Raw genomic sequence first — 13321 nt, 5'->3', positions numbered from 1 at the left:
GTCACACTAAAAGATTCAATAAATCATGACAAATAGTAGTATATGAAAAATCACTTGCCAAGCATCAAACTATAATAACATAACCAAGCCAACTTGGTGGAAAACTAACTTTGTGTATGCTCTTTGAAACAAATAGTCAACATTTTCAAAGATAGAAACTCATCAATAAGATTCTCTTGGGAGCATTTTTAGTAAAAGTATATGATTTTTTTAAAAATAAAAAAATATGGATTCAAATTGACTATTTTGAGTAAAGAAATTTATTCATAAAACATACAAAATACAAAAGTGCATAATAAACAAAATGAATCTTCAAGAGCACAAAATCAAAAGCGAAAGCAATCAATTTAAATCAAAGAGAATTTTGCTGGAAAAAAATACACAAAAATATTTGGAGTTTGTTCAAAATTCACACAAAAGTATATTAATGGCATCACACCAATTTATGATTGCATGTTATGAATGTTTACTTTTTAAGAAACAACCTACATAAAAGAATATATTTTTCATTGAGTCATTATATTAACAAATGTATTATTTTAAGACAAACACCATAGAATATGTTTAAAATGAAAAAAATGAATACAAAACCATAAATTACCAAAGTACTTCACACTACTCATATAAATATAAATCAACCAATAATTGTGTTAAACAATATAGAGGAACATTTGGTTGCTCCTAGAATTTTCAAATAAGAGAATTGACTTACGTTGGACAATTTTAAGTTTTAGGTAGCATTGTCAATATACTAACTGATACAAGTACACATATTATTACTGATGAAACATCACTTGAGATTGGTATCAAAAAGAAAAAAAATAAATCAAGTGATTTATTAGGTAAAGTTCGATCACCCACCATTGTGGTAAAAGCAATGCATTCACTTATACAAACACCATTGTATATAACTAATAATATATGCATTAACGACAATTGGTATGATCATATACATTCACCTCTAAAATTACAAAGAACATAATTCAAATTCAACAAAACAAATAAAAGTTACAAACCATGAGAGTGATATTGAAATTGATGCAATAATACCCCAATTTTTTAGAACGGAACAAGTAATTGATTTTGAAACCAAAGCAAAGCTTGTAGCACCATGTGGATTGGAAATACAACATTAACATGCTTAGAAAGTATCCAATGGGACATTATGGACAAGTCTTTGAAATTCTCTTCTTCCTTCAATTCAATAAAGCCTTGATTCAAGAAGTCATGCAATCTATACATGTGCATTTGAGGAAAGATGCGTTACAAAATAAATGCCTCTATGCTAGAGATCTTATGAACAATGCAAAAATTGAAAGATATTGAAATACAAATAGGGCATAGAGATTGTAAGAACTTGATAACTTCTCTTGATCATACAGAAAAGTTAAGGTAAGAATGATGTGGCAATTAGATCTCCAACCTATTTTAATAAATATACCTAGATGAACCCAGAACATTCCCAAACTCATCCTCTAAAAACAACATAGTGCAATTTCAATCTTATGATAGTCACTCATAAGGTTGAAAACCATAAACTCCATCACGCATAACAAGGACTAGCTACTATGACATCCCCAATGATGTCATCAACGCCCAACAGTGGGTGTAGACCATAGTATAAAAATATGTCTCACACATACAAATCCACACACCCACACATACTTGAGCATCCATTTATATACAAAGTCTTCGTACTGAGTTTTTGTCGGCACTCCGGAGATGAAGGGTAGACTCAGCCATGACGAAGGCTAGCACGAAAGGAGAAGGCTAATCAAAAAGTAGTCCAAATCTCTTCATTCAAGCTACGACTGCTTGTGAAGTCTAAACGATTTCATTTTAATCTCTCCCAAATGAGCATCTAAATCTAGCTGATAGGGCAACACACCATCGCAATACCAGCAAGCTGCAACATGGACGAAAAATTCACAAGGCGAAATTTGCATGTCCGCTAATTCGACAAAAGCATATACCTAGATGAACCCAGGAACATTCCCAAACTCATCCTCTAAAAACACAACATAGTGCAGTTTCAATCTCATGATAGTCACTCGTAAGGTTGAAAACCATAAACTCCATCATGCATAGCAAGGACTAGCTACTATGACATCCCCATTGACATCATCAACGCCCTACAGTGGGTGTAGACCATAGTATAAAAATATGCTTTCACACATACAAATCCACACACCCACACATACTTGAGCATCCATTTATACAAAGTCTTCGTACTGAGTTTCTATCGGCACTTTCTTGTGCTAAACAGTTGTGGGAACCACTAGTCACATGTCTGGTCTAAATTGTTTGGCAAGTTAGTACTTAAAGCCAAGTCACACGCGACATGATGGTCCTTAGATAAATAAGCGATTCTTGAAAGGTGTGAGGCATTAGAAGGGTAAAGCAAATTGTTCTGATCCACACTCAACAATCTCTATGGTGCTTGATGATACACATGCAAACCATGAATCACAAGGCAAACCAGGGATGTACAACCTTAATGTAGATACTTTGGTATGGATCATGATTTTATTTAAGTCCATTCCCAGGGAATAGAAAGAGTGGCCAGGAACACATTTATCCTGCCACTAAGAATACAAACAAAAGCATTCGATGACTACTGATACAAGAAGCCACCAACCACCAGTGAAGCGATCATACAAGCCATACTGTCAAAACAATAAATTAGATACTTCTCCCTCCTGCCTGTGCAACCCCACCTCAACCCCTCGGGCCTCTACTTTATAACTTTAAAGGTTCTACCATGCTTAGATTCCACAGTTTTAAGGCGGCATTGCTGAAACAGAAAGGACCTTGCATAAACTCAGTCCTGCTGGTTCCTGTCTGTAAGACCAACTTCAAGGTCTCCAGATAAACTTAATGTGCGGCTGAGCTCCAACCTATATTCCAAACCCCTCATGTGATGACCCAGCAGCATGCACCTGACACAAACCTCCCTCAAATCAATCACCTTGAAAAGAAACAAAAACAGAACATACAAATATTAATACAATGCTTGTTTGTACACACCAGAAAAGCAGCCTTGCAAGATAGTCCCGATTTACAGCGACAGTTGATTGGGACTGTAAAGGGGAGGCACTAAACTTCTGAGAACTATCCTCCTCCCAAGAGCTGTTCATGGTATTGTTTGTTCCACTTCCAAACTGCGCATCTTTAGACTGCAGTTTTGTAGAGGGATTGTCAAGGAGATCACTAATGACCAGTTGGATCACATCCTCCACCTCCGATGAACTAGGTTGGGATAACTCTGCAACCTGAAAGGATTAATCCCCTTTTACTTGAACTAAATATATAGCTGCCTAAAATTTGGCACTACAGCAGTACATTTGACAATAATCTTAACTATCAGGAAGAGAGGCCAAAAAGTGAACAACTCATAGGTTCAGATTACTCTAGCACCTGCGAGGATTGATCCTTTTACTAAAACCCATGAATCTATCAGCTGCAGAAAACCTACCACTACAGAATATGTTAGACATTCATTCAACTATGGGGTTTGGCAATCAGGAAGAAAAGAAAAAGAGTACCCCTTCCCTCTCTCTGTCTCCCAGGAACCACAACAACGTGTCGCAGACCACACAAAAAAATGTCCATTAGCAACTAGTATAATAACAGCAAATTCTGATTATGAAATCAGCTCAGATCATGGTGCGCCTTCAAAAAGTAGAAACATTTTTGGAAATAATCTACAGCTTACATATTGGTGCGTGCGTACACACACACACACACACACACACACACATTTTTATTTTTATTTTGTAAAAGACACACACAGAGACACACACACACACACACACACACACACAGAGGCCCAAAGATGATAAACCTTGTCAGGTTCCAATGCCCTCAAATAGTCCAGTAAATCATTCTTCTCCTCACCCACAATATTTTGCATTTGCAGCCCTGTACTATTCAGTCTACATTCCTCCAGCTCCTGCATAATCCAAAATCATATAAAATTCAAAAGCCAGAACAGATGCCATGATAGAAGTACTAAACCACCCTTTCTACAGGAACAACAGCACAAAAACGTCTTTAAGAGGACACATTTCAATACTATAAGCCTTTAACCCACCACTCCATCCAACTGCTCATCTAACAAATATTCACGGCCTCAAAGATAAACATATTTGATTATTACAAGCATCCATTTCAACCAAAATTTAAAGGTAAAGCAATCTGAACTTGCTCTCTCACACAGAGAATGTGTACCACGTATAATATATACCTTTGTAAGACTAGAATATGTCCAATCATACAAATTTAGATTTTTTGTTGTTCTAAAGACCAAAAATCTACACAGAAAATAAAAGAGAAAATGAAAGAGAAGAAAAAAGAGGTAAACAAAAACTTTTATGAAAAACAAAAGGAAGACATACTTAGCGAGCAAAGCAACACTTATGTTATCATCAGTGCCCAAGCATAAGCAGCTATACTAGGTTTCTAAAGACCCACGGAGTCTCTTGGGCAAACCCAGTGCTTACTAAAATACGTCAAATAAACAAAAAAGAAAGAAAACAAGAAATAAAGAAGAAAGGAAGAAGGTGACTAAGCGAAAATAAACAAGCGAGTCAAGAAACAAAATCTTCCAAAAAACAGGAATAAAATCTCCCTCTCTCCCTCTCTCTCTCTCTCTCTCTTCCAGAGCCTCATTTGGCTGCTGCAACAGTTCTGGACATTTGGTGTACCACGTATGACATTATTCATTGATTTAATAGAAATAGCTTACATCAAAGCATACCAAGAAGGTGAACTTATGAGTGCACCATCTAAAGAACAGCCAACAAGATCTCTCTCTGTGTCTCTGTCTCTCTCTCTTCCGGAGACTCATTTGGCTGCTGCAACAGTTCTTGAACCATTGTTTCTCTTCCACATACGTAAACTGTGTTTGCTGATGTTGGGACGCTTGTATACCCAATCTATGTTATGTACGTGCTTGATTCAGTGTTATGGGTTGACCTTATATACCCTCACAGGGAAATTTCTGTAAATTGATTGTGTCTTCTGAATCATATATGCATACCTTCATAAGACTAAAATATATCCAATCTTACAAATTAAATTCATTATAAAAACAAGCAAAAGAGCAAAGGAAAAAAGGGAGTTTGTAAGTGACTTAAAAAAATTTTATGACTAAATGCGCAAAATAAAAATAAAATAATTTAGTAATCAAAGCTACACCTATGTTCTCATCAGTACACAAGCATAAGCTGCCATCTAGGTTTCAAATATTTCGAACTCTCTTGGGTATATATGCATACCTTCGTAAGACTAAAATATATCGAATCTTAAAAATTAAATTCATTATAAAAACAAGCAAAAGAGCAAAGGAAAAAAGGGAGTTTGTAAGTGACTTAAAAAAATTTTATGACTACATGCGCAAAATAAAAAATTAAAAAAAAAAGTAATCAAAGCTACACTTATGTTCTCATCAGTACACAAGCATAAGCTGCCATCTAGGTTTCAAATATTTCGAACTATCTTGGGTAAACCCTATGCTTACTAAGCTTTGAAATCCCAACCCAAATAACAAAAATTTTGATAGCAAAAGGGAAGAAACAAAGCAAAAAATCAGAAAAAAGGAAATGAGAGAGAGAGAGAATTGGGTTAAATATAAAAAAAGGAAGCACCAATGCTAACACAAGGAAACAAAGATAAACCAATGCACATATAAGAAAACAAATGAAACACCAACACCAGGATGTGGATGACCGAAGAGCATAGGATCAATACTCCATGAATCACCATTTGGAACTCACAACCCAACCATAGAACTTCACCTCACTCTCGAGTGCACAAAGGTCCCTGGAAAGGCCATGGCCGGACATCCTCTCCACAAGGGAGGCATTGGACTAGTCAACTTGCCAACTTGCCATGCCTATCTATGGCCAAGATCCACAACAGGAATTGTCATGGGCATCCTTATGCCGTGGACATTCTACAGTCAACACAGGCTGCCACGCAGGCAGCCAGGTCAAGGCATTCATAGAGCACGCAGGCAGCCTTGCGCAGTCAGCACACAGTCAACAGACAGTCAACACCATGTCATTGCAGGTAAAAAACAGAGTTGACCTTTTGGTCAAAAGCCAATGCATTGACTTTTTTTTGTCAACGTTGACTTTTTGGTCGACCCGGTCAACAGCATATAAAAGGGCAGCTTTTGGCCCTGATTCTTCATCCAGTCTTGGGCCTTCTAGTGCTCAGCAGAGTAGCCAAGAGACCCAGCAGCAAACCAGCAGGGTAGCCCTTGGCCTACAAGGATCGTCAGAGGATTCACCTCTTCTCCACAGTGTCTATTCTAGGACATACGGGAAGATCGAGAGCAGGCCGCCAGAGAGCACGAGAGGCTAGCTTAGGAGGCAAAAGAAGAATGCGATTGAGAGGCTCGGAAAGCCAAGCAACTCTAGGACCGCAAGGCTCAGAAGGCCAAGGAGCTCCGAGAACGTACCGCTCGAGAAGAGAAGAAAGAACGGGACCGGCAGCATCTCATTTCTCTAGCAGAAGGGAGAAAAGGAGAGACTTCCACCTCCAGTCAAGCCTTCCTTTCTGAAGAAGCTCAACTTTACATAGTACGATGGTAGCAGGAACCCTTTGTGTTAATTTGTGGCTCAATCAGTTTGAAAGTTATTTTTGAGTGATGCCTATGATAGGCGAAGCTATAACCTGGTGGCTCAAGTGGGAAAAAGAACACTATGATGTCGATGAGGAGACACCTCTTTACAGCTGCACGAAATTCTTGGATCACGATTCCCGCCACCTTAGTACTTGGACACACTCCAGAGTTAATTCTATGAGCTACGGCAGGGGGACACTAAGTCACTGAATGATTATGCCAATAACTTCACTCAGGTGTTCGTACAGTTGCAACTGGAGGACAATCAGAAGCTGAGAAAATTCCTTTATGGGCTGCGATCAAACATCTAGTGGTATGTCCGTAGTTTTCCACAGGACTACGAGTGTGCATACGAGCTTACTCAGAACATTGAGCTTATGCAGTAAGAAGCCCCCAAATTCCACCGCTATAGATGGAGGGAAGAAATCTAGCACGGGACAATAGAAGAAGAACTGGACGGTGAAAGACAACAGTAGCTATGGACGGTACTTGGACACAGCAGCCCGAGCGACCTATGCCAAAGAAAACCGTTGCTTCTTTTGCCATGAGTAGGGGAACAAACAGCAAGATTGCCCGCATTTAAGAAGCAACAAGCAAATGGATCCACGTCAACTGGTTCTTCTACTGCTTTGACCATCATAGAGGAGATTGAAGATCACCAAGAGGTGGACTCTCAACAGTTTCTCACAATGTTCCAGTTCTAAGGTCAGATCGGCAGCCAGAAAGTCCTCATTCTCGCAGATTCAGGGACTTCTGAGGACATCGTTTCTATTGAAGCCGCTCAACGAGTCAGGTTGACTCTCAACCCATCAAATACCATCGCCCTGAATGGGGCATTCATAGGACAGCAAGCGGGGAGCAACAAGGTGGCCTCAACACTTTCAGGGTAGCACCAACTCAAGCAGCGGACATCATCTTGGGAGCCCGATGGTGGCATAGTTCGAAGTTCGCCCAGACTATCAAAACCAAGGTTTGGATCTCAAAATTCCAGATCATGAGGGTAAGTTCATGGCATGGCTAAAGAATACTTTGCCTCACCCTTTGATTTTCACAATCCAGAAGGCACGTGAGACTTGCAAGGGAGGAGAGGCATGGTCTATGTCGACGCGACTTGTACAAAAAATCCAGCTAGGACCCCCAAGAAATAAGCTTTGCTTCAGTAGTACTAGGACATTTTTCTCACATCAAGCCTGCCTCTGGCCTTACCACCAAATCGGCTAGAGGACTATCGTATTGATCTTTTGCCTGGATCATCACCTCCCAGCAAGCATCCTTATCATCTTAGCAAGAGGATGAAGGAGCAGCTTGAGCAACAGTTAGAGGAGTTGATACACAGTGGCTTCATCTGCCCCAGTAACTCATTGTACGCAGTTCCAATCCTCTTCATCAAGAAGAAGGACAACTTAGCTCGGATGTGTCTGGATTACCACGCACTGAACAAGCTGACCATCAAGAGCAAGTTCCCCATGCCGAGGATCGACTACATCTTGGAGCGCTTGGATGGAACCAAGATGTTCTCAAAGCTTGATATGAAGAGTCGGTACCATCAAATCCGGATTCATGAGCTGGATATTCAAAAGACGGCCCAGTCAACGCCACATCATTGCAGGTTGAAAAAACTGAGTTGACTTTTTTTGGGTCAAAAGTCAATAGTCAGCATCGACTTTTTGGCCGACCTGGTCAACGGTTGGCGTTGACCAGGTTGGCCAAGCTGACCTAGCAGCCTATAAAAGGGCAGCTTTTGGCCCTCATTCTTCATGCAGTCCTGGGCCTTCTATTGCTCAGCAGAGGCAGCCAAGAGACCCAGCAGCAGACCAGCAGGGTAGCCCTTGGACTACAAGGATCGTCAGTGAGGATTCACCTCCTCTCCACATGTCTATTCTAGGACAGTTTTGTTCATACCTCCTAACCAATCCTTACAACTCTATGTCATGCCACCCTAACTCCTAAATTGCCATGTGAAATATGTGGTAGACCTTCCAATACCTTCAATTCATCTAAAAAGAACAACATATTTCTTTGTACTTGTACACTGAGGAACGAAGTAGATGAATTCCAAAAATAAGAGAGAATTCTAATCCGTAAACCAAAAATCATAAAAGAGCAAAGTTAAAACCGTATCATGCAATACCACAGGATCCTTTCCAAATCTCGAATAATCTATGGGCATCAATACATACACCCTTATATTCCACTTCTTGAAACCTATCTGATGATGTCACTATCAAATTCCATCTTGCTTTAATGGAATCCTATGGGTCTTCAATGCCTCCCTTGTTGGAGGGGATGTCTATGATATGGGACACATATGTCTCCTAGGCCAAGGTCCAGACATAAACTTTATCAGTGACCTCTGTGTGCTCGAGGGAGACCCAAAGAGCTCTATGGTTGGGTGGTGAGTTCCAAATCCGGATTCATGTAGTTTGGTTCCTAGTCTTTGGTTTGATGACAATGATCGTGTTAATTGACTCGAGGAGGGAGTTGTCTCAGGTTCAGCCTAAAAAAGGGCTTCCAATCCTTCATTCCAAGCCTCAGCTCTTGAGCCTTCAAGCAGCCAGAAGCCTCCTCATAGGCTCAGTAAAAGTGCAGGAGAGTACCAACTCTGACGCTCACTAGCACATGAGCACGTGTGTCTTTGATTTCAGCAAGTCATTACACCTGTGTCCTCAGTACCTCCCTTGGTACCCATAAGCAGAGTGACCAAGCAAGCCTAAGAACTATAAGGTGCACACACAAGGCATCACATAGCTCATCATTTAAGCATGCATCACATCCAAATCATCCATCTTCACTTCCTTCATGCATATATATACAAAACAAGCACTGAACATGACATAGCTGGAGGAAGCAAATGAAGATATGAGAAAAGCAATCGAAATCGTAAGAACGGCATAAGTGCTTTGCAAATCCTAAAGATTCCTCTGAGCTATACCTTCGATACTGAAGCCAATTTCTGCTTTAGATAGTGGATGTAGCCTTTCACTTCTTCTGTAATTGGGCCAACAGCTTCAGGAACATCCACATCTTCATTTACAAATAGTTCCGTCGAGCATGCTTCCAAAGTTCCTCCACCTGGATCTCTTTCACCTTCACCAGCCAATGGCTCCAAAATGTATTCCCCTTCACCACACTGATCCTCCTGGTCAACAATTTCTCTATCTTTCCCCCTTTCTCTTTCATCCTCTTCGGACAGCTCTAGACTTCTTTGCAGGCAGAGTCTATATTCAGCATTTCTCAAAGTATAGCTGCAAGAGATTGATAAATCGTGTACAAGTTGATTCAACCTTCAGTGCACGTCACCATAGCCTCGTGGAACCCAACTATAAGACAAAACAAAGAAAAAGGCTGTAATACGTACCCAGTCATCATTGAAGACACCAGCAATTTCGCAAGAGGCTCACGCGAAGTCTCAACAGTGACGTGAAATTGATCAGACGGAAGCAGACCCAGCATACCAGATATGGTCCGCTTCATGGCGTCTGTGCTGTCAGAAGAAACATCCTTGCTTATCTGACTGATATCTAGAGGCTGTATCTCTTGGATCAAACTCAGGAGCAGCGAAGGTTCCTGCATCCAACCACCATTACTGGAGAATAAATGCATGAACGAGACCAAATGGAGTGTCGGAACTAGTCATCCGAACCACTACCGCAAGCCACTAAGCCATTAGAAAGCGGTTAAAACAGTGGGGCAACTGAGGCTTCGTCGTGTGGCTCTGCCCGGCATCGGAGCATGAAATTGCACACGCAAATCAGTTGGGACAGGTGAAGGTCTCAAAGACGTTGAATTTACCTTCCTCAAGGAACTCTTCCTTTGGTTATTAGCATCCCCTTCCCAAAACCCATCCCTGACGCCACGCATCAAACAAACGGGATCTTCAATTTTTCTTTTCAATGGAGTGGGACTCGAATGCAAGGAAGGCTCTCCGAAAATCCCTGCTCCATCGCGCTGCGCCAAGGAGCTAAGGCCAGAGTCTTTGGCATCGGTCTCTTGCTTGGCACCCAAGTCAATTTTAAGCCGCAGTGCACAAGCCCTGGCATTCGTCCGGCTGGACAATGAAAACGCAGAGCTGGTGCTACAGGCGGAGGCAGCGGCTTGACGGGTCTTGATCTGTTCCAAGTCCCCGATACTGCAAAGAGGGCGAGGCAACGACATGGCACCGGCCTCACAGCTAAACTACTATGGCGGCCATGAACTCAAGCCATTGCTTGTTCAACCATCGTCGAGCGCAGACAAACAGACAGAGCGATAAGAGTGCGTATCTAATCAAGTGTGTGCGTAAAATGACTAACGTGATGTTTTGTTTTTCATCTCTTGTGCAGATTCCGCGAACATATCATCATGGAGGGACATTGTTTATCATATTACCACTAGCATGATCCCAATACCGTGGGTTAGAGACGGCTCCGCGCTCAAAGTTGGGATCATAGGTTGCCTTTAGTTTCTGGGAATAAAATTAATTAAGAATGTTTAGTTGTAGAAGTTGATTTTTCTAGCATTGCTTTTCTCTCTCTCTCTTTATATATATATATATATATATATAAATAATTCAAGAAATTTCATTTGAACAATAATTAAAATTCCTTTAAGTCAATTGAGCATCATTACGGCAGGCAGCCCAAAGGGAAGTTTTCCCTTCCTCAACCCTCATTAAGCCACGTGTCAAAGGCTTAGACATTGATTTCTAAAGATGAATTATGCTTTATTTTTTGCTTTTTGGGTGTGGATTGTGCTGTTTTTTACAAAAGCGGCTTGTCTTATCGTCTAAAGTATGGAAGCCAAGCACGTCTATGCTTTTCTCCCATCCTTTTGATAAAAAGCTTAACTATGCTTTTGCACCTTGCTTCTGACACCATTAGATTTGCTTCAAATCAATGCCCATGATTGTGACAAGTGGCTCAAGGAGAGTTAAAAAAACACAAACTTCCCCCTAGGCTGCCTGTCGTAATAAAGAGAGATCCAGTAACCTTTTAAGGCTTCCAATTCAGGGATCTATCGTGTTTGTTAAGCGAATTGACAAATGCTTCCTTAGGGTTTTTGAGAACACTATTAGACTCCAAATTATTTCTAGCAACCCAAAGTAGACCACAATTCATGTGCTCTAAATTGGATTGAACATGCTTGACCCTAGTCTAGATCCAATTTATGGACTCTCCTATCTATATTTGGATCCACTTTTTTGGGACTTAGACATGAAACAAAGAGATGAAAGATGTCCTCTTTGTGCCCTAGACACCTCTTGCATCTACCATCACCTTTGCCAATGTGATCTCCTCTACAATTAGTCACACATCTAAATAACTTAGATGGTCCATCTACACAAGACCAAAGGATGAAGGAGAACACGAAATAAAAAGATCATCGTCCATGATCTTATGTTAAGATGAGCGACATACATAAAAGAGATGTGGAAAAGAAGCATATGAAGTAAAGAAATTGGCTCTATCATAAGAAAATTTCAAACACACAAAGAGGACTTTAGCACGAACACTAAATGTGTACTCTATTACTACATAGATATGAGCCTATCTCTTTTGATATGAGAAAAAGGTACGAAACTTTAGTCGAGCTGTCAATAACAAAACAAGGATCTTGTGACTACAAGTCATCCTTTCTACAAAAGTGACAGGTGAGGCACACTAATGGGATCATTGTTGGCAACAGAATCTTGATAGTCGTTGATGACAAGCCGGGACCGACTGCCTATGGGAGGAACAATGTGAGGATCGTTGTTTGCAATGGGGTCTTGGTGGTCGTCAATGATAGTACACACCAAGACGGGCCTCCAATGGGAGGAACACTTACGGGATCATTGTTGGCAACAGGATCCTAGTAGTTGTTGACAACATTACGTGGAGACGATCTTCCAATGGGGGGAACATTGACGGGGTCATTGTTGGCAACGGGATTTTGGTAGTCGTTGAGACGTCTACTATGGAGGGACGGCAGCAAAAGGATTACAATAGGTGGGTCCTGCACAAACACAGTACACAAGAGTTGTAAGGGTGTGCTACTTATAACAATGTTGCCATGTAAATAGAGCGGGGAGAGAGAAGGATGGTTCGTTACCCGTCGACTTGGAGGTCGAGGTACTGAGGGAGCAGTCAAAGGGCGATAAGGTTCTTCAATAGGACGATGCACGGATGAAAGAAAGGCGAGAGCATACACTCAATGAGTCCAAGAACTAGAGCTTGATCAAGACAAGCACCCAAAAAATAGGGTGTGTGTGTTTGTATGTGTGTTTGTGTGTGTGTTTATGTGTGTGTGTGTGTGTGTGTGTGTGTGTGTGTGTGTGTGTGTGAGAGAGAGAGAGAGAGAGAGAGAGAGAGAGAGAGAGAGAAGAGAGAGAGAGAGAGAGAGAGAGAGAGAGAGAGAGAGCGAGAGAGCGCACAAATGCCTCACCGGTGCTAGGCAAGGTACTCTGGTGGAAGAGGCAACCTGCATGCGGCATGCCAAGGATGATAGCATAGAAGAAAGTAATGAGGAAGAGCTTGTTGGAAGACACTATATCAATCATTGTTGCAGATATAGTACTTCAACTGAATTTTTGATAATAATCCCAAACGGGTCACAAGCCTTTTATACGGCAATTGGAATGGAAGTAAACCCCCCGACTGCAGTCCTGGATTTGCCATCAATTATTGAACGCATGCACCATGAGTGTGCGAGCAAGATCTTTCTTTGGGCTCT

At 41.0% G+C, this 13321-nt stretch overlaps 1 protein-coding gene across 1 annotated transcript; it reads right to left on the bottom strand.

Annotated features, from left to right (window-relative positions):
• Positions 1-2498: 2498 nt before the first annotated feature.
• Positions 2499-10935, bottom strand: LOC147880831 (uncharacterized). The gene is made up of 6 exons (XM_087371064.1): positions 10424-10935; positions 9990-10198; positions 9564-9876; positions 3845-3952; positions 3028-3272; positions 2499-2939 (listed from the first exon to the last, which is right to left on the bottom strand). Exons 1-6 carry the CDS (start codon positions 10784-10786, stop codon positions 2822-2824), a joined length of 1356 nt encoding a protein of 451 aa, XP_087227190.1. The 5' UTR covers positions 10787-10935; the 3' UTR covers positions 2499-2821.
• Between the last annotated feature and the right edge of the window lie 2386 nt (positions 10936-13321).

This window comes from Dipteris shenzhenensis, chromosome 32, assembly GCF_047967505.1.
Source record: "Dipteris shenzhenensis isolate YYH24624 ecotype China chromosome 32, Dip_SZ_1.0, whole genome shotgun sequence".
Taxonomy (NCBI): domain Eukaryota; kingdom Viridiplantae; phylum Streptophyta; class Polypodiopsida; order Gleicheniales; family Dipteridaceae; genus Dipteris; species Dipteris shenzhenensis.
The sequence above is the reverse complement of the archived record's forward strand: the minus strand, read 5'-3'. Positions and strand labels throughout refer to the sequence as shown.